Below are 23,709 nucleotides of genomic sequence, written 5' to 3'. Positions count from 1 at the left end.
TTGCTACGTAGTGGTTAGCATAAAACAAGAGTCATAATTAATAACAACTCATGCCATCTTCACAAAAGTAACATAACAGATTAAAAAAAAATATGTCTGGACAGATGTAAGTACAGAAAAAAAGCAACATACCAGCTGCAACACAAGAGTTATGGAATACTCTAACCAGTGGATTAGGACTCTGATAATACCCCAAGAGAGGGAAGGGTTATGAAACAAAAGTGACCTCTCAGTGTCCCCGCTGACAGAGAGAAGAACCCCAAAGAATTCCGGGAATTTGTGTCTCATTTCCTATCACTAAGGATCACACTCCTGATGGTTTTGGTCACCACCCAGAACAAAAGGACATGGAAGTAGTGGCCCCTCCATTTTTCCCTTTGTGCAATGGCATGGCTTACCAAAACTGAGGTTAACCATGGGGCTGAATCTGGGATGTACTTTCATTGCTCAGACCAGACTGACAGCCCAGAGTCCAGAGGGCTGGACCACTCCTCAGCACTTCCCCAGCACAGATTTCAGTTCCATACACAACCTTCCCACCCAATGAGTTTGTTCCTGCAGCGAGTGGGGCAACCCATGTTTCCTTTCCAAGATATTTAATTTCACAACAATGTACAAAAATAACAAATTAGAAAAGATTTTAAAATGTTAGTGTTGCCAGCAAAGAGATCAAAGCCAGCATAAGAGAAGCAGCCACAGAGGGGTGAAGGGAAAGGAAGGAACAAAGGGGAAAAGAGCACATGTATATTTAACTGAGTCAGCAGGGGCTGAGGGCTGGAGGGGGGAAAAGAAGTGAAGCAACCCTGGGTTAGAGGAATAAAGGAGCTAAGGAAGAAGCCATGATCTCATTTCATAACAAGGGTTTGAAAATGAAGGCTGAGGGATTATAGAACATCAGAAGCAGATATGCAAATATGTAGATGCAAACAGGAAAAATGGAAAGAAGGAAGCTTTCCTGCCAAAGTATGTAAATTTTTTTTGCTGTAAAATAGAGAGAGATTTGCAAATAACAAGAGGAAAGAGTTAGAGCACAGCTGGAGCAATGGTCACTGTGAAAGGAAAAAAATTTGATTGCCTAATTAGGATTCTGGCTGCACAAGAAGCCAATGTGTCTGTATGGATCAGAATTAATTAATCCTCTACTCCCATTAAAGGCTCTGATTGCTGCTGAACATCCTAAGCATGTATCCTGCTCTGTTGCCAGCCAGGCCAGCTCTGCCCTCACCCTTCAGTCATGTGTGTGAAATACAGCAGAAATGCAGGTAACCCAAAGGATTTAGCAGGCTCCACTAGAACTGTCCTGCTTTGACCAGTTAGTTACAGACTTTTGTCTTTAACTCCTAGCAGAACCCATTCTGAAGATCAAAAGCCACCGCATTTTCTACAAGGTTAAACAAATCAGAATGGGTCATATCAAGAGGTGAAAGTTTTTAGATACTTGAAGATATTTTTACATGCAAGAGTCATGCAAGGTTCCTTGGCTCACATATTTTGACCCTCCACCCATTGCTAATGCAGTATTTCACTGCATCAGCAAAATAGATTCCTTTGTTTTGTTTCTTAATTGCCCAGTTTCATCACCTTTCAGTTATTTGAAGCAAACAAATAAACAATACAGATTATCCTATAATTTGGCTCTTCCTTATGCTTGGTTAAACAGATGTCATTAGCTCCTTAAAGCATCAACAACAGAAGAGATGTTATTACAATATCAATGCCTTCTCAATTAAAGCATTGATCGAAGGGGAGGATGAAAAATATGTTTATTCATATTTTGTGTGTCTAAAATTATTATATATTTTTCAAAATTTTACTGCCTTTTGCTTTTTTGCATGTCTCAAATACAATGTTTGTAAGAAATTTAACATTAGCACTCATGCCACTAGCAATGTTTTTATTTGAAAGGATTCATCAAGTAACTGTGCAGCCTGGCATCCTGAGAAAATAAGGTTTATATAACCTTATTTATATCAGTTTCATCAGGTTTATATCAGTATCTTGATGTGTACATATGCACCTCTCTGTCTCACTCTGATAAACTCTGGGCTTGTTGGCTCATTTCAACCCTTGTTAATTGACAGGGAGTCAATTCCTGCTTTCACACACCAGGAAACAAAATAGCATAAGCTCAACTTTTCTGATGTAGCAGCAAAGCCACAAAGGAAGGTTTCGAATATCCCAGCCACAGAAAAAGCCTCAATGAGAGCTTCTACCACTGGAGATACCAAAGGCTCAACCACAATAAACTGGGCTTCCTTTGTTCCACCACTGACATGAAGAATTTTGGCAAAGAGCAGAGAGGACTTTCAGCATCCTCCTACAATTCCAGGCCATACAATTTAGCAAGGGGGAGGGAGGCTTCCCTAACTGCTCAAGTTCTCTTCTAACTGCACCAAGGGGAGTCTTGTTTGTAGCTGTGATGGGAGGAAGTGAGGCTGCACAAACCTCCACACTAAAAGGAATTGGGCATTTTGTGCACTGACTCCTCCAGCCCATGCTTATGGCAGGCTCTAAGGGAGGAAAGAGAGACAGCCTAATGACCTGCTCTAAACCACATCCACCCACTCCTCAGCCACAGGGGCTTTCCTGAGAGGACAAAATAATCCAGTAGATGCTCATATTTCCGGTCACACATCTTTCTCTCAGGTCTGTAAGAGGTGTGAGAGACAGACTGTGGCAGCACTGGTCACCAGACAGGTGTTCCAAGAAGGGAGGATTCTCATCTGCTAACACCCACACAGGAACCATCTGTCCAGTGCATGTCAGCTCCCCTCCCAGTTTGATCCTGGCTATGTGTTTCACTGTCATAAAGAAGCAAGTTATCATCTTCACAGCCTCCATGCCTTAAGAAAAAAAAAATTAGAGACAGGTCAGAGATATTTCAGGAAAACTAATATACTGTCAAGAACTGTGGTCTCACCTGGGTCAAAACACTTTGCCAAATGACATCTTGAAGAGATTTTCATTTGGTTAAACAAAACAGAAAAAAATCTTCAGGAAAAGGTTCAGGCACTGCAATATCCTGTTCTTGGCCATTTCAGAATGGAATAACTTCTTTCTTTATATGTGTACATATACACATCAACTGGGTTTTTCTTTTGGTTTTATCTTGGTGTAAAATTAACGTGCAGAAAGCAAGGGTCACCATCACCCCAAGAGAGTAAAGGCAGACCAGATTATCTGTGACTGGCTACAGAGTCATGAGATTCAATTATCTCTTCTACCAACAGTGATATTTATTTTCCCATGCATAAATGAAACTGGAGAGCCTGATTTCACATATTTTCACCTAAGGCTTTAATCTTTCTCCATGCTCTGGTTTTACAAACAGCTACTGTTGTAGCAGATAGTTTGAGTGAAGACATTTTGGTGATAGGAAAGAGGATCAGAAGGGAGGAGGAGGAAAAGCATGTTGTCAAGAAAGGTCTAATCTCTGTTTGCTTTCCATGCTGTTCACAGCCCTCCTTTCTTACAGGTCCTCCAGCAATCTCCTCCTGTTGCAGAGTGGCAAACTCAGCCAGAGGGATAAAAGAACTTGCAAGCCTCAGCCTGCAAGGGGAGGCTGTGCAAGGTCTGTTCCACCACCCCTTATGCAAGCAAAACAAGACCCTTTGGGCTTAACACAAAATCCTCAAGCATCTTCCAGAAATCAAGGTACACATCTTTACAAATGCATAAAAAAGCCATAAAAGTGGTGTAAAAAAAGCCTGATCATACACACACTAGATGCATCCAGCAAATTGGAATACTTACAATATTGAAGGCATGAGACCTGCCCACCTGAAACAACAACAGGCCTTCAAGTTCACTGTCTGATCCAAAGCTCACTGGAATTTTCCCACTCACTCTTGCAGGGTTTGGATGAATTGCTGCAGAAATCTAATCCTCAGCATGGGCAAGGCAACCTTCAGTATCATACAAGCCTCTCTCAAAGAGCCACACAGTCAGAGCTGTTTCCAAGTGCACATTCCAGTGTGCAAGCACTAGGTTTGTTCAGACTAGATGGGTGGAAGAAGGAATATTCATTTTTAAGGAAGGAAGTGCAGGGAATGTCACAATTTTGAGCCTAGTCAACTGAGACCTAGGAACCTAGAGATATACAGCCAGGCTCCAGGAGATGAATTCTAACCAAATTTCAGCAAAAGAGTACATTATTCATGAAGACAAAAGCCTCTGGAGAAACAAAAGTTGGAGCTGATGTAAAGCAGCTATTTTAATCAATAAACCTGTAGCAGAAACCATCTGCACTAGACCTATTTGAAACCAGCCATTTAATATTTAAAGGCCAAATAACAATCTCTATGCAGCAATTCTACTGGGGTTTATGACCATTCCACTTCTTTCCTGCTTAAGGAATGTAGCTCTGCAAACTTTTTAATTCAGTCTGACAACAGCTGCCTGTGATGAGGGGAGAGCAAGAGCTGTCAAATTAAACCCATTCCTTCTCATTTTGCAAGTGCATCTCTTCAGAATCAAAAGTGGCATCCCTGTTGGGATTTATTCATATATCCTCTGATTGCAAATGAAGAAAATTTTTAGCACATCAAGTGTTTTTAAAATATAGGTGAGGAAACCCTCTCATTCAGCAATTTGTATCAATACCCCTGTAACTGTGAGTCCCCTGCAGTCCCAGCTGCAAACAGTACATCATTTTACTGGTAGAAAGGCAGAACTGCTTTCTTTCCTGGAGCAGATAATGCTCAGTCTGGGCACAGCACTTGATGAAAAAATAAAAGCCTAAGAATTTCTGAGAGTTTCCCCACACTTTCACTTGACCCCATACATTCCCAGCTCAGAGTGACCATCAGAGGCTGGAGAAGCACAGCAAGTTAGCAAGTTCAGCAAAGGCAAATGCAAAGTCCTGCACTTCAGGAGGAGTAAACCCATGCAACAAGACAGGCTGGGGTCTAACACCTGAGATGAAGCTGTTCAGAAAGGATGCCTGATGTTAGCGAAGTACAAGTTGAACATCTGTCAGCAGAATTCCCTGTGATGGAAAGGGCCAAAGACACACTGAGCTGTATTTGCTAGAGCTGAGCCATAAAGTAGATGGAAGTGATTTTTGACGCTCTACACCATGCTTGTGAGACTTGAGAACAAGACAGACATTGACAAATTGGGCTGAGTTCCAGAAAGGGCTGCAGAGATGCTGTGGGCACAGGAGGACAGGCTATGGAAGCTGGGTTTGTTCAGTAAGAAGAGAAGGTTTGGGCAAAATCTAATTGCTGCCTTCAACTACTTAACAGGAAAGGAAAGAGACGACAGAGTCTGCACGAAGAAAGAAGAAACAGTCACAAGCTGGCACATGGGAAATTCAGATTGGATGTTAAGGAAAAAAATTTCTACCATGTGGATGATCAAAGAGAAGAACAGGCTGTGTAAAGAGATTGTTGAATCTCCAGTTTTGCAGATATTCAAAACTCATCTAGAAAAGTCTCTGAACTTCATCTAGCTGGATCTATCCTGAAGATTTGTATTAGATGTCCTTCAGAGTTGTTCCCAACCTAAGTTTTTCTGCAATTCTTTAAGTCTCTCTACAAAGCGTTCTGGTTTTACTACCCCATTTTTCCTGTCATCCTTTCCTCTCAAATATCACACATAGACAATGGCCATACTGCCTCACACACATGGGAAAATGCTGACTAGCAAAGCCCCCTGAATCTGAGAAATTCCATTCAAGTTATTTATCAGTTTGCAGAAATCTGTTTGGACATGTCCTGTAACCTGCAACGACCATCTAGAGACAAACACTAGAGATCTTATCCTTTCTTAATTCTGCTAAAGGACAAGATCAGTATTCCTTCTAGCATCCCTCTAACTTCTGATGCCTCAGTTATAGCTTCTACATTTCTCAGATTCTGTACTGCTTTAGAGTGTACTTCTGAGCTTCATATTAAGAGTTGGTGAGCTCTCTTCACGGAGTAGGGAGACAAAACAATTCCTTTCCAAGCTTGGGACCAAGGACAAATGATCCACGTGTCAGGCCCAAGAGCATAAACAATGTGGATTGAAGAGAGAAAAACAAGAAGGATGGGTCTTAATAACCTAAAGATGTAATTGGACAATTAACTCCAATATACAAATGGACCAGAGTTTAAAAAAATGTGAGACCCCATGACCGGTTGTTCATTTTTGTGACCATTTTAGGTTCATATTTGGTGTAGCCCTGGTTGAGCTCTTATGCTGCCCAAGATGTACCTATTGAGGCCTCCCAATAAACACCTACTTTATTTTTTAGCTCCATGTAGTCTCTGTTCTAGGTCAGCCTTCACAAGGCATCACTTCCTTCAGCAGCCTCCATCTCCACCTGCAATCACAGCAATCACAGCCTCAGGCTGTTCACGTGCAGTCCAACATACAGGAGAGAAATTGGTGCTTCTTGGGAAACCAGGGCAGCTCAGATGTGTTCCAGGCTGGGTCTCAGGCATGTCAATGTCCCCTATATTGTCGCGTCTTTTTGCACTACTGCTTAACTTTTTATCTCTTACCTTTCCTCTGTCCACTGTGGAATGTTTTAATGAAGACATGTAAGACCACAATGCAGCTATACCTGAAGCTGTACTGACACCCAGAGGAGTAGACTAGGAATTGCTGCTTAAAAGGGAATAAATGATTTTATTGCAAAATCAGTTATAAACCCAAACATGCCTATCATTAATTTTTAAAAAGAGAAAAAGGATAGAGAAGTGTTCTATAAAATTCATCTTGGATAAGATAGTTCTATCTCAAAACATGACCTGAGCAAGGTGGCTTGGTATTCACTTGAAAAAGAAAATCTTTCCAAATGAGCAGCAAGATCATTGTAGGATAATCACAGTTTGTTTGGATTCGGCTTTTTGGTTTGTTTTCTTATAAATGCTTGGCCTTTCTTTCTCTTATGATCACATGGCCGTAAAATATCTCAGTGGAATGCAAGAGAATTATTTTGAAGAGGGTCTTATCCCAGCTTCTTTGAAATGCCCTTCTTCCATTTCCAGACTTTAATTAAATCTTCAAAATCCTCACTGACCTATAGAAAGTTAGATCTAAGGACATTATGCTTTAGTGAAACAACAACCTGGGTGCCAAGGGACTGGATGTCGTTTGACACAGGCCACTGTTAAGAAGACCTGGAACAGGAGCTAAGTGGCTACATTTATGCATTTCCTCAGCATTCTACATGAGAATAAAAGCATATCTATTAGGTAACAAAACACCTGCCTTTTCCTCAACAACAAATAAGTGCACTTTTACTTCTTCCAGGAAAAGATGAAAGCAGAGGTCACTTTGTTAAGATTTCAGCTTTATTTAATCCAGAGAAAGAAATTATTTTGCTAAGCACAATGCTATGACAACCCCATTTTGAGCACCTCAGGTATAATAACCTGGTTCATAAGACACAGCTTCTCTTGGCCCTCAGGCTAGATGGAGGTGAAGCACATCAGCTGCTTGGTGTCTTGAGATACTACCCATATAATTTTATGCCACTTTGGGCTTCTAAACAATCCAGAAGCTACCCCAAATGGTGCTGTTTGTAGAACAATGCAAACCAGTCACTTTTGAGAAACAGCATTTTGTTCCAGAAACACATGAATCCCTCAGAAACAGATTTTTGCAATTATGTTCAAAAATAAGTCACCTGATTTTCACAAGTGCTAAGCACTAAGAAACCCTCACTTTCCTGCCACCTTTTACAAAATAATCTAAAAATTAAAAAATCACCTTAGTTAATATGCATAACACAGAGATCCTAGGCAGAGCAGAACTGCTGAGCTGTTTCCACTCCTGCTATAGACTAATTGATGGAGAAAAAAATTCTGTTGGGAATTTCAGATATGGCTTTTGTGCTGCACTTTTAGATGTCTGGCACAGAAATAGGAATCTAGGAGTCAGGGTTACACTGGCTCTAAGCCACCTCTGGCTCTCTGATTTCAGCTCTTGGCATAATTTAGCCAGGTCCATCTGTCCCTGCTGGCCCATGGGCATCAGCACTGCCAGAACCTCAGCAAGGCTCTCTGTTATGGCCCTGCTCCCCTTGTATTTCCCTCCCTGGCACACACCCCTGTGCCAGCACTGCTAAACACTCTGCCTCAGCTACCAAGACAAAGCTGTGGGTTTTACTGGGCCTTTCCTAGTGCAGAGGAGCAGCAGGCAAGCAGGGACAAACAATGTTTTGAAGCTTTCACAAGTTTCTCTGCTCACCCAAGTCCTTTGGCAGGTGTTTTAAAGAGGCACTGTACCTCCTACACCCTGACATACAAGCCCAGAGGCAGGGGACTCAACCACTCACACCAGACATGGAAGGGAAAGGGCAGCTCCCTGCAGAGCAGCCATGCCAAGACACACAGCCTGGGGAAAAATGAACTTCCCAAGCAGCTCCAGTGAAAAATCTCACTTTTTGTGCCATGAGTCAAGTGAGGGCTCATGTCAGAATATTGTCCCCAGCCTCACCAAACACTAATTTCTGCAGGTCTAAAATACTCCATTGCAAGCCTCAAAAGATGACCCATTTTCACACAATTCTCCTTTGTCTTCACCTTTTTGTTGCATGGTATTTTTAACATTTCCCAGTTTTCAGCCACAGCAGAAATACAAACATGAAGAAATACGAAGAATTATTGAAAGGTTTGGCTTTTTTAAATTTAACACAGTCAACTCAGGTGAAGTAGTACTTCTGTGTGATATCTTAGAGCAGCTATTTTACCAAACTACATTTCTATTCTCTTTGAAAGTCTGTTAAAGCAGAACTTAGGGATATGAACAGGAATAGAAATAGAGTCTAAATGCATCTAATGAGATGTCCAGGTGTGAAAGCTTGAACAGAGTATGTAGCCCAATGTGTGTGTAACACATGTACAGGGCTGTTTCTTACCCAGGCTCTGAAGCTCACTGGTTTTGGCTTTGATAAGACAGCTTGGTACTGAGTGAGAATACATTAAGAACCAGCCTCCTCTCCAAGCAGATGGCAGCTCCTTATGGCAGGCACAGAGCACATGGACACAGGCTTGCTATTCCTGTGCAATGCCCAGAAAACTAGGACTGGGAGGTTTGGGATTTGGGTTTTGTTGTTTTGGTTGTTTTTTTCTGACCTCAACTCCTACAAATGAGTAAGAAGTACACATAAACACAGACATATATGTCTAAAACTACAAGGTGCACAACTGTTCCAGCCTTGATTAGCTTTCAAGTCTGCTATGCTGGAGAATATTTGACCTATATTTGTAACAGTGCTTAAAGTATACCCGGAAGAATATATCTTTCTGTCAATCATCCTTTATCACCTCAGTAAACCCATCCATCCCCTTTTCCAGCACCTTTAATGTCACTGGGGACTGTAGGTCTGTTGTTTCCAGTCCATAAAGCTGGAGAGAGGGATATTCACATTCTGCAGTGGCATTGTCAGATCCACTATTGCTGCCCTGCTCCTGCCAGGTACAGTTACCACAAGTCCAATACAGGGAAAGCAGTAGGCCCCAAAAATTAAATTATCAAATGTCATTTTCTTTTACCCAGACAAAAAGAAAACAAGATTATGAGAAGTCTTTCTCTTGATATATTGCTGCCTTCTTTGCTGTAAAGCTGTTTTACTTCTCAAAGATTCTGCTTTGCAAATCAAGGACTAAAGTAGGCAAGCAAGGATGCAACTGCAAACACAGTTGCTAAAAAAAAAAAAAGAGAAAATAGCCAAGATTGAAGCAGGAGTCTATCAGCCAGAGAGTAGAAAGCAGATTAATAACTGTTATGGTAAACCACTTCAAGAAAACCAAGGTACCAAGCTATCCCTACTTTGCCAACATGATTTTTTTATCCTTTAAATGCACTCCAAAATAAAAACTTACATTCCATGTGGAAAACTCAGCTTTGCCCCTTTGTCTGCTGGAAATATTCAGAAGGCATTTTCAAGCTAGGTGGTATTTGACTTTTTAACATTCAGGTAAGATGGTTCCTCTGTCAAGTGTGTGTGCATTCTGTTGCTTGAAGCTGCCCCAAGGAGAGGAGGAGAGCTGGACTGCTTGCATTTCCCTTTTGGAAAGTGGGATGCCATTCAAGAAGCAAGATCTCTCTAAAGAAGCCAATTTGTAGTCTCATCATGTGTGGGAGTGTTTTGCATGTCACTGTCCGTCAAAATAATTTGCCAGCAGGGTGAATTTCCTCAGGTGTGCATCAGGTGTGAGATACCACAAAAGTCATTAAGAGGTGGCAGCTTGGTGAGAAAAGAGGAAGCCAAAAATCCCACCCAGTCAACTCTGGGGAGCTAAATGCTGAGTGATAAGATGTATTGGTAATAAGTACTGAGGAGAAAAAGAACACTGTACAGGATCCAGTACAGGATGTGTTCTGCTTCTGCCATCTATCGAAGGGGTGTATGCACAAACCCACCTCACATGTGCCCACTGTTACTAAAACACCTCTGCCTCAACAGCAGAGGCTGCAGACTTCACTCTTGAAGAAAATACACACTCTCTGCATTGCATTCACATATGTAAATAAGGTTATAGACGTGCAAATCTAAACCAATTTCTGATTTCTTCTTTTCCCAATTATGGTTAACAAGAGCAGAAGCTAAAGTTGTGTCTTAAAGCTCAGTATTACTGGGCTGGGGTTGTCAGGATGACATTAAGTACCAATTACTAATGACTGTTGCAGAAAATTTTAAAGTAATACCCATGAATTTTCTACAGCCCAGCTCTCTATAGATAAGGCCAGACTTGACAGTAGTAAAATTCTACTAATCAAAACAGAAGAATAGATAATGCAATAAGATTTTGCCTGTATGCAATCACTTAAAGGTAACACCAGAAGTTGCTGAAAGTTTGTTTTGAATAGTTTCCAGAACCATCTGATTCTCACTGTTTGCAAAGGTCCCTCAGGCCCGGTGCGTGCCATCACCACAAAGCCATGGCTCATCCCCTGACCTAGCAGGGCTTGTGTGTGGCACCACTTCCCTTTGTTCTGCTTTTGTGCCTTCAGACACCAGAACTAAATGCCAAGATCTTTCCATGCCCAGAATCATCCCTGAGATGGTACCACTCCAGCTGAAGTAGCACAAAGCCTCTTGAATCCTGAGTTGAGAGCATCTGTTCTCAAGTTTTACCCACTCAGAATAAACCAAGAGCATATCTCATGCAGGCCAGTCTTTGCAAAAGTATTTCAGAATGAACATTCCTCTCCATTCTCTCTTTTTAGCATTGTTTTCCTCTCCCAACTCTGCCTTTCTTCTACAGCTGAGTCAATGTGTGTCTACTGATTAGACATGACTAGGACTCCCTGAATAATTCTTGCATTTTTTCCCACTGAAAATCTCCCAAAACAATTAATATGGCTGAGAACTTGATGTATATAAAGAACTTGTATTCACAAGAGAAGTTTAAAATACATGACATTGTTTACCACACCTGTGCACTAGACTAAAAAAATTAACAGGTGCCATCCTCATCAAAGAATTCTTCATCAGTGGGGGTAAGGGAAGATTTATAGAGGAGCTGAAGAAAGGTTTGCCTAATGGTGGATAAATTGTAGCTTCTATCTGGGATGTGTATAAAATGTTAATTATTGTGACTGCAACATGCTGACAAATAGCAAAAGCTTTAAAAATACACAACCAGACCCCACACCAAAATGCATCACTTTTTTCACAGTCAGTCTCTCTTAGGGAACTTGTTTTCCTTCCAAACAATTTCTTATTCATTTGCTGTATTCTTATAATTTATTTTTCTTTGCTTTCTTCGAAGTTCTTTCCCTATTTAATCCATGTTTAGCTTCTTCTGAATAATTTTAAGTCCTCTTTACAACACTTACCATCTTCTTTGGGTCTACATCTTCCTTTCCAGTGCCAACCCCATCTTTTTTACATCACTTTCCTAGCAAGAGGCAGAGTTGCTTTAGGCAAATCTCTCATGCTCCACTTTTAGGTAGTGAGAGAGATGCTATTTGTAAAAGTATCCAAGACAACAGAAGAGAAAGAAAAGGGAGAGCTAAGCAAAAAACAGACACTGCACTCTGTTACATTTGAGCTCCATTATAAGGACTACACAGGAGTGTACAGTAAAGGCAATGGTGATTTACACCTTCACTAAAATAAGATTTGTTTGAAAGCAATCAGCACTCATGGAGCCTCATCTGCAAAATGGAAAGCAATTCTTACAGGTACACAAATACCTGATTAAGACATACACACTTCACTCTTGCAGTGTAATTTTATAAATGCAGCTTGAACTAAATCTGAACCTGAAAATTAATTCAGATTTTGCTATCAAAAACACCAGGGTAGACAACTCTGCCTATTTAGGAGCTAACACTGAGTTTTCCAATACAATATTTTTCAGGCAAACCTTTGGATTTTTCAAGTCCTTACCAACCTCTGAAATTTTAAAGATTCACTGTCACCAGGCAGTCCCTGCTTAGCATGCTTTGAATCATCTTTTTATATTTTCTAAACTTCCACTAAATTAGCATTCTTTCTCCTTTAACATGCAAATTTGTATCCCTGATGCTCTTCTCATCTTGTAATACATGAAGATTTCTCTTTAAAAAATACCCTAAACTACCTTGTAACATCTGTGTTGTCACACTGATTTCCTGGGCAATGATCAGATTCTTGTGGCTGAGTGAAACACTTGGCATTTAGCCTTTTTCTTCTTCCCTCTGAGAAACTAGGTTATTACAGCTTCATAAAGCAATGCCTGGATGGTATTACTAGCTAATTAATGTCTATTTAGTGGAAAGGGCTGCAGCCATCTTCCAGCACCTACAGGCGATTTTTCTTCCTCTCCCTAACAGGACCAGATGGCATCCTGGCCAACCTTTGCCCACCCTTCACAAGCCATGCACTTGATCCAGAAAATGCAGCCAGCAGCTTGGGAAACACATTACCATCACAGCTGGACAGATGCTAGAAAAGAGCTGGTTACTGCCCTGAATGTTGAGAAAATTAATGACTTCAATTAAAAGGTGTAGATTAAACTTCTACCAAGATATAGTTATCACCTTTTCATCTCTGTATGCTGTTGGGGGCTTGATTTTATCGAATTTTCCAGCTCTCATCATATAACAGGGTGACAACCAATCAAGAAGAGAAATATACAGTCAACAACAAGCACACAGCAGGCTGTACGGTCTTCTGCATCTCACTGCATCATTTAATCATAGGATGAAGCCACTCATGTACAACAGAAGGGTCCAATTTCCTGTATCAGTGCAGTCAGACCAGAATATTTATCTTTTTTTTCAAGATTAAGCACCTCTAGTCCTAGTAAATTGTCTTTCCAATGTGTTTTTTTTTAATACAGTGTTCACATTAACTGATGTCCCTATTAAACTACAATCTGCCCCAGCTCATGGTTACTGCATCAAGACACTGTTTCATGTCCTGTACAATCCACCACAGATCAAAGAGCTATCAAATAAGGAACAAAATATGAAATACTATTAACCAACAGCTACCTGAAAATAACACGAATTCAGTTAATTGGAAAAAAAAAGCATATTTTTTATCTCAGAAAGACCCCTGCCTCAAAACCTTTATATTCACACTATGCTTTAACCAAACAAGCTTGTGATCAAAAGCAACACCTAACATTAGAATTAGTTTTAGAACATGTATTCTGTTCTCTGCTTTCATTTATTGAAATAATATAAGGGATCATTCAACTTTGAATTTTAGCTACATTCCTCACTTGTCAAAAATCATTATCTTAAAGAAGTTTTATATGTATGTATACACATATATATACACAGATCTATATGTGTACATAGTGATGACAGATATGCTCTAAGCATCCTGAAGATACATTATGACCAGCTGTGGTCATACCCTATTTAGGAGAAAAAATGACCCCTGAGAAAGCACTCCCAGTGAGTCAACTATGACCCCTTCTGTCACACCAAGTCCCCTGTCATTTGCCTAGGCTATAGGATAATGCATTTTGAGGTGTACAATATTTCTGACTGGATAAAAACATTGGATGCTGATGACTCTTTGAAGATCCGTGGGAGCTCTGTGTACAAGAGGAATTGAGTACTCTGTTCTCTGCCATATTCCTGTTTAGGAATTTTGCTGAAATCCTTTTTTCAAGTTTTAATTGAAAAATAATTTCTGAAGGGACAAATCTCTGCAAAGGACCTGTGAGGAACTTCAGCTGCCAAAATATAATAATGCTTTTTAGAGTACTAATTTTTTTTTCTTTAAAGTGCCACGTTAGATTTTTTTTTAGATTGCTAAGTCAAACATACAGAAACTTGGAAATTTGGGATCATACTTCAACCCTGTTTCACTCAAATGTTATGAGAAATTATAGTCACATTGCCACTTTCTATTTTCTTCTGCTGGACTCTTGCCTCAGAGTTTAAGTCAAAACCTCCTTGATATCCTCCCGTATATGCACTGCACAGCCTCAAGATTTATTTCTTTCACACTGCCAAGACTGTACACAGAATGCAAAACGATTCATGTCCTGCTAAGCATCTCTGACAGAGTCTCCCCACAGTATCCAGGTTTCTCAAGACCATGAAATTTGCCCTCACTGTGCTCCTTTAAGATGAGGTTGCAATATTATCTGTATTCTGCAGCTGGGAAAGCAGGCACTAACTTTCCATTCATTTTAGTCATACAACCTGAGGCAACAGAAATCCTATTTCTGAGTTTCCAGCCCTCCACACTCTTTCAAAATCTCCTTGTAGTGGCCCCCCCCCCAGTAACCAAACCTACTTCACAGTGGACATGCACAGAATAAGGAGCCATGGTTAACCAGGCACTTGTGAAAAGTTTGTTGTAAATCCTCACCATTCTTAAATTCTGTCACAGATGCTGAAAAGAGAAGCCTGTCCCACAGAGCATCATTCAACTGTCTTAAATTTAATAACACCTTGCTGCCTCCACTGCAGTCCCCTGATTCATGTACCATACACCTTCCACCTTGGTAGCAAGTGAGGCAGTGTTTAAATATATTTCAGAGCTTGCCCACCTGTGTAATAACCTGATTAAATTCAGAATTCTCTGTTCTGGAGAGAAACAGCCACAGACCCTTTCCCCATACCCCTAGCCTGTCTCACTCATCTCTTACCTATATGTTCCCCATGCCCTCCTCCTTTTCATTATTTCCATTCTGACTCCCCAGACATCTGGTTATCATCCTCTGTGCTCTGAACAGCTCCCATCCTTTAATCCTGTTCCCCAAGTCTCTGCACATGCTTCCTTTGTGCTTCTGATCCTTTGGCTCTTGCAACCTCTTTCCTTGTTTCTTCATACACCTTCTCCTGACCATCTCCATCTGACCATGACTGATGCATCCCTCTTCTCCCTGCTGCTGGAGATCAGCTAATGAGCAGCACAGTCCCACTTCACTCATGTCTGCAACCTGAATTAAGCCCAGAGGAGCATAACTCCTCTGTGAGCATGTACAGACAGAAACTTTTGAAAGCAAAGCTCTTGAACCTGAGGTGTCTCCAAAGTGCATGAGCAACCTCATCAGCAGGGCAAATTCAGGGGTAATTTTCAAGACAGCAAAAGGCATCTCCCTGGTATTATGATGACATTTTACTAAATGTCAAGCTTCCAAATTTTCATTCCAATGAGGTTCATTCCACTACCAGCACTAACACAACTCAGGAAAGGACCACTGGATTTATTTATTTGAAGGAAGGTCATTTAAAGGAGCACATTTCACACAAATCTTGTCTTCTTAAAGAACTGGCTTTTTTGTTAACGTGTTTACTAAAAGAAAAAGAATCAGTCATAGACTGATTCTTAGCATGAAAAATTTCAGCCAAAACAATTAAAGTTTAGAGAAATTGTAAACAATTCCTCATAGTAGGCAGTGACAGGGACACTTTACTCTGAGCAATGCTACTAGCTTAGTTTGTACTTAATAAATCCACCAAATGTAATTGTTACAGCTAAGCAAACATTTCCAGTCATGCTGATGTAAACAAAATCACTCTTCTTATCAATAAGAAATTAGTCCACATGTTCTCACTATTTCTCCACACTGCCTTGAACTGTCTAAGCATCATTTTTCTCACAGCTTTGCCAGCTTCAGATTTTGGACCCTGCCATTCCAGTCTATGGAAAAAATGAACCTGAATTCAACATTCTTCACTTTGCAAAGAATATCAAGAACTGCTCCAGAATACCTCAGGGAGAAAACCAGGTGATTTTCTCCTGGCAGTGCTACCTTGATCACCCTTTCTTGCCATGACATCTCCTCCTGACAGCAGTTTCCATTTAGCTGGAAAGTTTCCAGTTGGTAGTCTTATGGCTAGCCAGCCTGCCATCCCCACTGCACCTGTCCCAGGGCTCTAGGCTAAGCCTGCCCTGTACCTTGCAGCCCTCTCCCACACACATCCTAACATTAAAAAAATCTGGAAAAAAGGCCACATTGTCACTAATCCTAGTTTTTCTATACTGTCCTAAAACCTGCCCATAGGTTGCTGATACAGTAGAACTACAAACACAATTATACATAACATAATTATTGGGGGATGGGGGGAATACAACACCAAAACACAAATAACTTCAAAGCCAGCAACAGGGTTCTGACAGACATTTCCCATCTAATCTTTGGTAGTGATCCACTAATGGTTTTGAAAATCTAAAGTGAAATAACCAAAAAAGTTGAGAACAATTTCTAACATAGGTAAGCAGAATTTTTAAATCAATCTGGACATAGTAGATAGTACTAAGGTAAAAATTTCTTTCATGGGGAAATGATCAAAACCACTGTACAGCCACCCTACATGGCTCAAGATTATATAAAAACCTTTGCCTACATCTTTGACAGCAAGCAGCTGTTCTAGAGGTTTCTGTTTTATCATATTTGCGTCAGAACTACCTTGAGGGTGAATGCTTTGACCTTTTACCAAACCAGTTACCAAGAAGATTAGCTGGAACTTCAAACATCAAAAAGAAGGTATTTTCTTTCAAAAACTTGGATTTTGGTTTATTAAAAGGGGAGAGTGACACAGAGAATGAAACAAAGGCAAGAACATAAAATAATGGACAAAGAGGAAGAACAGAAGGGAGAAGCAAAAGAGAAATAGCAAAAAGTATTTGCAATTTCAGCATGTCAGCACAATTAATTAAGCTTAAAGGAGACATTAGGAGTTGTCTGTGGTGAGAGGGACAGTGTATCATCAAGCAGAGAAATGCAGAGGGCTCTTACTGCAGCATATGTGTCTGGCTGGCGTCCTTTTGTTTGTCAGGTACCTCGTAGTGGGGAGAAATCTTTCCAAGGCCGCTGTCGCTCAGCATCCTCTTCCGAACCGCAGGGTTCCACCGCTCCGATATTCTAAGGAGAGAAGGAGGAAGAGAAAGGCATTCACACCCCTTGTGTGCTCCACTTGGAAGCCGTCCTATGTTAATTGGTTCCCAGCATTTTTCAGCCCATAGCAAGTTAAAATAGATTAATTCACTATGAGTGCTGTTCATAAAGACAAATAGAAGCATTTCTGGTCTGTCAAGAGGATGATAAGAAACAGAGACTCTTCATGATCATTCTTACACACAAAGGGCTTCAGGGCTTTACACAGTGGGATCAGAACTCTGACCATGTAGAGAAGTTTGTAACTCAATCTTTGTTAGAGATTTATGGCAGGATTGCGGGTCAGGTGGTGTGAGGTGGTTAAAAGGTGCTGAAGTCCACTACTCCTGCTGTGTGTTCCAGGAAGCCTAATGGAGCAGATGTTACATGACTATTCTCCTGTCATTATAACAACTGGATTTGTTCCTACATAATACCTGCCCTCCCACATCTAATCCTCCAGAAAAGGGGGCCAGAAAGAGATGCCCATCTCTAATACACCTGCTGAAAAGGAGATTCCAGCAGCACTCACCCAGTTGCCTGCTCCACTACCAGGTCAGGCATTCCTGGTGGCGTCCCCACCTGCTGAGACATTACCATCTCTGGGTCCAGGATAAAAATCTCGTCCTGCGAAATTTCCGTCACAAAGTGCAAATGTTCCTGTCGGAGTGACACAAGCAACAAATAATGAACCTGCAGCATCATTGATCCCTCAGAGTACCCGGTGCCCTAGAATGAGTTGAGTGCATGTCAGGTTCCCTGAAGAATATTCAAGGGACTCTGTATTTAAGTGTGTACTCATACACACACACACACACATTAACATCAATGCCACAGAAGTCACCAATTTACATGTCATTGATTTCAAGTCAAACAAGATTCCCCATGAGCAAGCTGCACACTCACAGCAATATTTTAAAGGCTGTTCCTTGATGACTATACCATTCTGATGAAACCTGGAGGTCTACCCATAAAGCTGAGATCTGCATTTTGAAATGAGGACCAACACCTGAAGTCTCTTCTTTGATGATGGTTGACAGAACTTTTCATTTTTTGGGGGTACTCTTTCAGATCTCCACCAGTTGTACATTCTGTTTTCACATCTCCATTACCAAAGATCTCTTTCTCAATCCTTTATTTTTGGTATTGACACTGAAGGCTTATTGTCTTTCATAAAAAACACAGTGTGAGTATGCCTGTCTGTGTAGGGAAATGGGCAGGAAATTTGCCACTGTTTGTGCGCTGGGACCTGTTGTCATCTTATTGCAGGGGTTCCATACTGTTGTCTCCTATCACAAGAGTTCCGTACCTTCTCGGTACTTCTCGTGGGCAGCTCCTCAGAGCACTGACTCTTTCTTCTTCACAAAGCAGCCAACTGACTCCAATTCCCTTCTCACCCAGCCACCCCACTCTTTTATAGCACTCTTCTTCCCATTGGTTACAGCTGTGGCCTGTTAAAGTCAGGCCTGTTCCTAATCTTTGATAATTGGCCCAGCTGCAACTCCTTAGGGGTAAGATTACTTTCTACACTATATTTTCTTATATTCTATCTCCCTACAGGGACCAATGCACAGTATTTAATTTTTTCCTCACAGAATCACAGGATGAAAGAGTAGGCATTAAAAATGACCATCAGTACAGTGTCAAGGATTGGAGAAATGCAGAATAAGCCAAACTGAGTCAAATCACCCAGTTTAGTCTGTAGCAGCATCTTCTTCACCCCTGCCTTCCCAATGTTAGATTACAACATCAAACCATTTATTTGACTGCATGCAAAGAAGTCCCATGGCATCTACATGCAGACACTGAGCAAGGGAACTCTGAACTAAAGTCACAGCTCCTTCTGCTTGAGCTAAAGCACCAGCTGCTTTTGCTAAGAAACAGTAACATGTTCATGTGATTCAGAAACAGCTTACACAGCTCTCAGGGGGACCAGATACAAACAACCACAGTGCAAAATCAACAATTTGCACTTAATGCTGGGCAACTAATTGGCCCGTTCTGGCTACAAATCAGAAACACCAAAAGCTCTGCAAAATTTTCAGTGTCTTTTAAAAAATATATTCAGATTGTCAGATCTATGCCACAGGTTTGAATCCAGCAGAGATACACCTTGTTTTGAGGTTCCTTGTGAATATTTTGTGCATATCTGTTCATAATTCTCAAATTGTAACAACATCTTAATTTCCATAGCTATTTCATGGCCCACACACACAACTAGAGGATCAGGATTTCTGGTGCCTAAAAGCAACATTGAAAAGATAAATACAAATACACTGGTGCCACACAGATGCCCCAAATAAGACTTGATAAGGAAAACAATTGCAGAAAATTCTGATCTGTATCAGATTGGTAGTAAACAGAATGGCAGATGGTCAGCAGATACAAGACTTCAGTGAAACAACGTGAATTAGATCAACTAAAAAACACCCCAGAAGTTTTTTTCTACTTCTCATGAGACATCATGAGTAACATTTTGCAATAGACAGAAAGAACGGCAGATAATTCATTTTAAGCTGCATTTGATTTAGCTTTTTAAAAAAAGAAATCTATAGAAACAAAAAACAAATAAGGATTTACCTGAGATCTGTCAATGCGGTAAAAACGATCAGCAGAAGTTGCTGCAAGACAGAGAAACAAGAGCAGAAAATAGTCTGAGCAGGGCTGCATGGACAAGCTGGGCTGCACTAACATCACCGGCTCCTAAAACACCCCCTGTGTCAGGGAAGTCACAGTGGCTCCACAAGAACACAAGTTTATTCCTTATGTCCATATGAGTGGCATGCCTCGGGTCAGTACTGTGACCAACATCTTTGCCAGTGGCATGGAGAGTGGAATCAAGTGTGCCCCCAGCAAGGTCCCTGCTCACAGCAGCCTTAGTGGAGCAGTGAACACACTGGAGGAAAGGGACACAGCCAGAGGCACCTTGGCACGATTGAGAGGTGGGCCAGTGCAAACCTCGTGGAGGTCAGCAAAGTGCAAGGTCCTACACAGGAGCCATGGCAGTCCCTGCACACCTACAGGCTGGGTGGAGAAGTGATTGAGAGCAGCCCTACAGAGAAGGACTTGGGGGTGATGGCTGCTGAAAAACTCAGCATGAACCAGCTGGGTGAGCTTTTAGCCCAGAAAGCCAGGCATGTCCTGGGTGTCACTAAAAAGGAAAGTGGCCAGCAGGTCAAGGGAATGGATTGTCTGCCTCTGCTCTTGTGAGACCCCACCTGGAGCGCTGTGTACAGTTCTGCTGCCCCCAGCACAAGGACCTAAAACTGTCAGAGCACGTGCAGAGGAGGGCTGTGAAGTTGATATGGGGACTGGAGCACCTCCCTTACAAAGACAGGCTGAGAAATTTGGGGCTGTTCAGCCTGGAGAACAGAAGGTTGTATCGAGACTTCAAAGCAACCTTCCAGCATCTGAAGAGGTCTACAGGGAGGCTGAAGACAAACTCTTTATCTGGTGACAGGACAAGGAGTAAGGGGTACAAACTGATACAAAAGGGGAAATTCAGGCTGGATATTAGGAAGAAATTACTGTGAGAGTGGTGTGATAGTTGAACAGGTTGCTCAGGGAACTTGTGAATGCCCCAACCCTGGCAGTGTTCAAGGTCAGGCTGGGTAAGGCCTTGAGCAGCCTGGTCTAGTGAGAAGTGTCCCTGTCCATGGCAGGGATGGGTTGGGCCTAGATGATCTTTAAGGTCTCTTCCAACCCTTAACACTCTATGATTCTGCAATATTCCTATCCTATTAAATGCTGAATTTAAAGATAAGGCTTAATGAAACAGTAGTCACTGAAAATATTAGCTTAATAATTTAAAATGTATAAAATGGATTTCAGTCTGATTACATTACAAGAATTGATTACATTAAAATATGTGACAGAAAAAGCTGCTTTGTTCTGATGAGAGTATAGCAAGCATATATTCAATTTGATGGGTCTAATGGGATTAATTTAAATTCTGAATCTAAAGAACAATAATATGCTTAGGAGCTCTTTATAAATCAAATGCTTGGCCACAGATATTGACTCTGAATTAGCAATATGTTCAAGGAAAATTTATGCTACTCATGAAAAACACATGAAAATAGGGGGATTCACTAAATAAAGCACGTATTATGAATCTTGTCATTGCCAAATAATTTATATTACTAACCCCAAAAGTATTTATCATCTACAATGTGCTTCACCAGATGCAATTTTTTTGTATCTGCTTTGCATTTATTTGAGTGAGTGAAATCAGGTTCATTCACTCTGGAGTTTTGACACAAGAGCACAGTGATGTAGCATTGTAGGTTTTGGCACTTCATAGGAATATCAAATACTAAAGACAAAAAACTGAACACATCTACCCATCCAGCTTTCTCCAAAAACCAAAGAGATCCTCACTATGGCTTTTATCAATGTCCCTCATGAGAGACAAGGAATGGTGATTAGAAATTGCCAAGGAGAATTTGGTTTTGTTTTGAGCATTAAAAATTTAAGCCTCCCCATGCTGAAGCTTTTGTAAAAGCAGATGCCATCCATTTCAGCTGCTAATTCCTGTGCTCTGGAGCCTGATGTAAGGCCCTGATAAGTCATCTGCTTTGACAAAGTCTGGGTCAAATACAAGTGCAGCTCTCCAGCACAGGGTTACAAGGAAAGGGAGGTACATTTCTGTCACCTAAACACTGCAGTGCCTAAAGACTACAGCACCTGCAGAGAAACCAGGGTGAAGAGCTCAGCCTTACAGCAAGCAGTGAATTGCCACAACTGGCTGCACTCTGAGCTCAGGCAGTGCATGCAATTAAGTCTGCTCATCACAGCAGAGGCACTGATAAACCAAGCTTCTAACCTGCCTCAAGAAAAAGGCTAACCTGCCTCTCTGTGGCATGAAAAAGCTACAGCAGATATTTTGATTCTTAGATGAAGGAAGGGCCTGTTTAATTTTTTTAGAGGGGAAAGGGTGGCACTCAGCTCCTTTTTTACCTGCTCAGTGTAAAAAGAAGGAGCCCCTCTCTAGTATTACACTCAGATCTATCTTCCATAAGCACACCAGAAGCAGGCAGCTTGCTGGGCTCAGCAGAGGGGAGATGCACTTACCATCTAGGAAGCACCATCTAGGAGAGAGCCTCTGAACAGAAAGTACTCTGGGGAAAGAGCTTTCCTGGTCCTGGATAGGGCATGAAAATTATGTTATTAACGAAAACCCAGCAACTGTTTCTTCTCTGAAAAGGACTATTTTCTAGACTTTGACTTTTTCATTTTTCTTTTTCTGACATTGCACAATGTGCAAAATCTATATGAGCCAGGAACAAAATGAAATTACTGGGGAGGAATTAAGATCTTCTTCCTGACCTGTACTTATCAAAGACTCAAACAAGGCTACCCCATGTGGTTTTAGCTCTTACTGGAGAGGCAAAAGGGATCAAAAGGGATCTAAGAGAGCAGAGGATGATCATGGCTCTGCTCCACGCTGCCAGTGAATGGTCAGCCAGCTTCCTAAATCTGCTGCATATAACATTTAAACACAAACATATTTGCACAGGGCAAAACAGAGTGGCATGGATCTTTGGCACGGACAATTTGTATAGACAAAGATTCTATCCTTATTCACATCTTAAGCAGTACAATCAGCACAGCTGAAAGTGTTGTAAATTCAGGTACATGTTGGCTCAAGATTAAACTTTACTCCTCTTTCAGACAACAGAGCAGAACATCAAGTCACATGTCAGGAAAAGAAAAAGCAGAAGCAACAGAAATTATTTTACTTGATCCCATAAACCTTATTCTCATGTACAGCTTATGGTATCCAGCCTCTGTGCACCACAGAGATGGAGAAAATGACAGCAAAATATCCCATTAAGTGAACTCTAACAGTACATAAGGAGCAAATAACACATCTCTCAGGGGTTCAATAGAATCAGATTTAAAATACAGCTTTGTCTAATATGGGCAAACAGAGTTGTGGGATTTTAGGTTTGATTGTATTGCCACTGGAGTGTTTGTCAGAAAAATCAAGGATATCTGAAACCCACTAGGCTTGCTGATATGGTTTTATCTACATGCACAAAGCTTTATGTATCTTGATATTGAGTCCTCCCTGTGAGGAATGGAGGGGACTGCAACACAAAGGACAAAAGGAAGAAAACATCCAACGGTGTGTACTAAAATGCAGTTTATAAAAAGAGGAGAAATGAGTAAAATTCATAGAGTACAAAATGCTGAGAAAATTAAGATAGAAATACTGCTGGTAAATGTCAACTTGAGTCACAAATTGCACATTGTGACATACTTCCTCCAAGACCTCATTACAGTTCAACTACAGAACTAGCTTGCAAAGTTTCAAGGCCCATTAGAATGATATTTTGTGAGCATTAAACTCATTAGAGAAACAAAACAGAATGAGAAAACACTCCAGTATATTTTTTTCTCATTTGCACCTTGGTTTGCTAATATTTCT

At 41.0% G+C, this 23,709-nt stretch overlaps 1 protein-coding gene across 4 annotated transcripts in view; it reads right to left on the bottom strand.

The window, feature by feature from the left end:
• DGKI (diacylglycerol kinase iota) overlaps window positions 1-23,709 on the bottom strand; it is a 209,818-nt gene that overhangs the window by 38,284 nt on the left and 147,825 nt on the right. For all 4 annotated transcript variants that reach the window (XM_036401342.2, XM_036401343.2, XM_036401344.2 and 1 more), the window contains 4 exons: window positions 22,350-22,419; window positions 19,857-19,897; window positions 17,809-17,936; window positions 17,139-17,264 (listed from right to left, as the gene is read on the bottom strand). In XM_036401342.2, the coding sequence (XP_036257235.1) occupies window positions 17,139-17,264; window positions 17,809-17,936; window positions 19,857-19,897; window positions 22,350-22,419 (365 nt within the window). The remainder of the gene's footprint in view (window positions 1-17,138; window positions 17,265-17,808; window positions 17,937-19,856; window positions 19,898-22,349; window positions 22,420-23,709) is intronic.

The sequence above is a fragment of the Molothrus ater genome, chromosome 5 (assembly GCF_012460135.2).
Source record: "Molothrus ater isolate BHLD 08-10-18 breed brown headed cowbird chromosome 5, BPBGC_Mater_1.1, whole genome shotgun sequence".
Classification (NCBI taxonomy): Eukaryota; Metazoa; Chordata; class Aves; order Passeriformes; family Icteridae; genus Molothrus; species Molothrus ater.
This window is presented reverse-complemented; position numbering and strand designations above follow the sequence as displayed.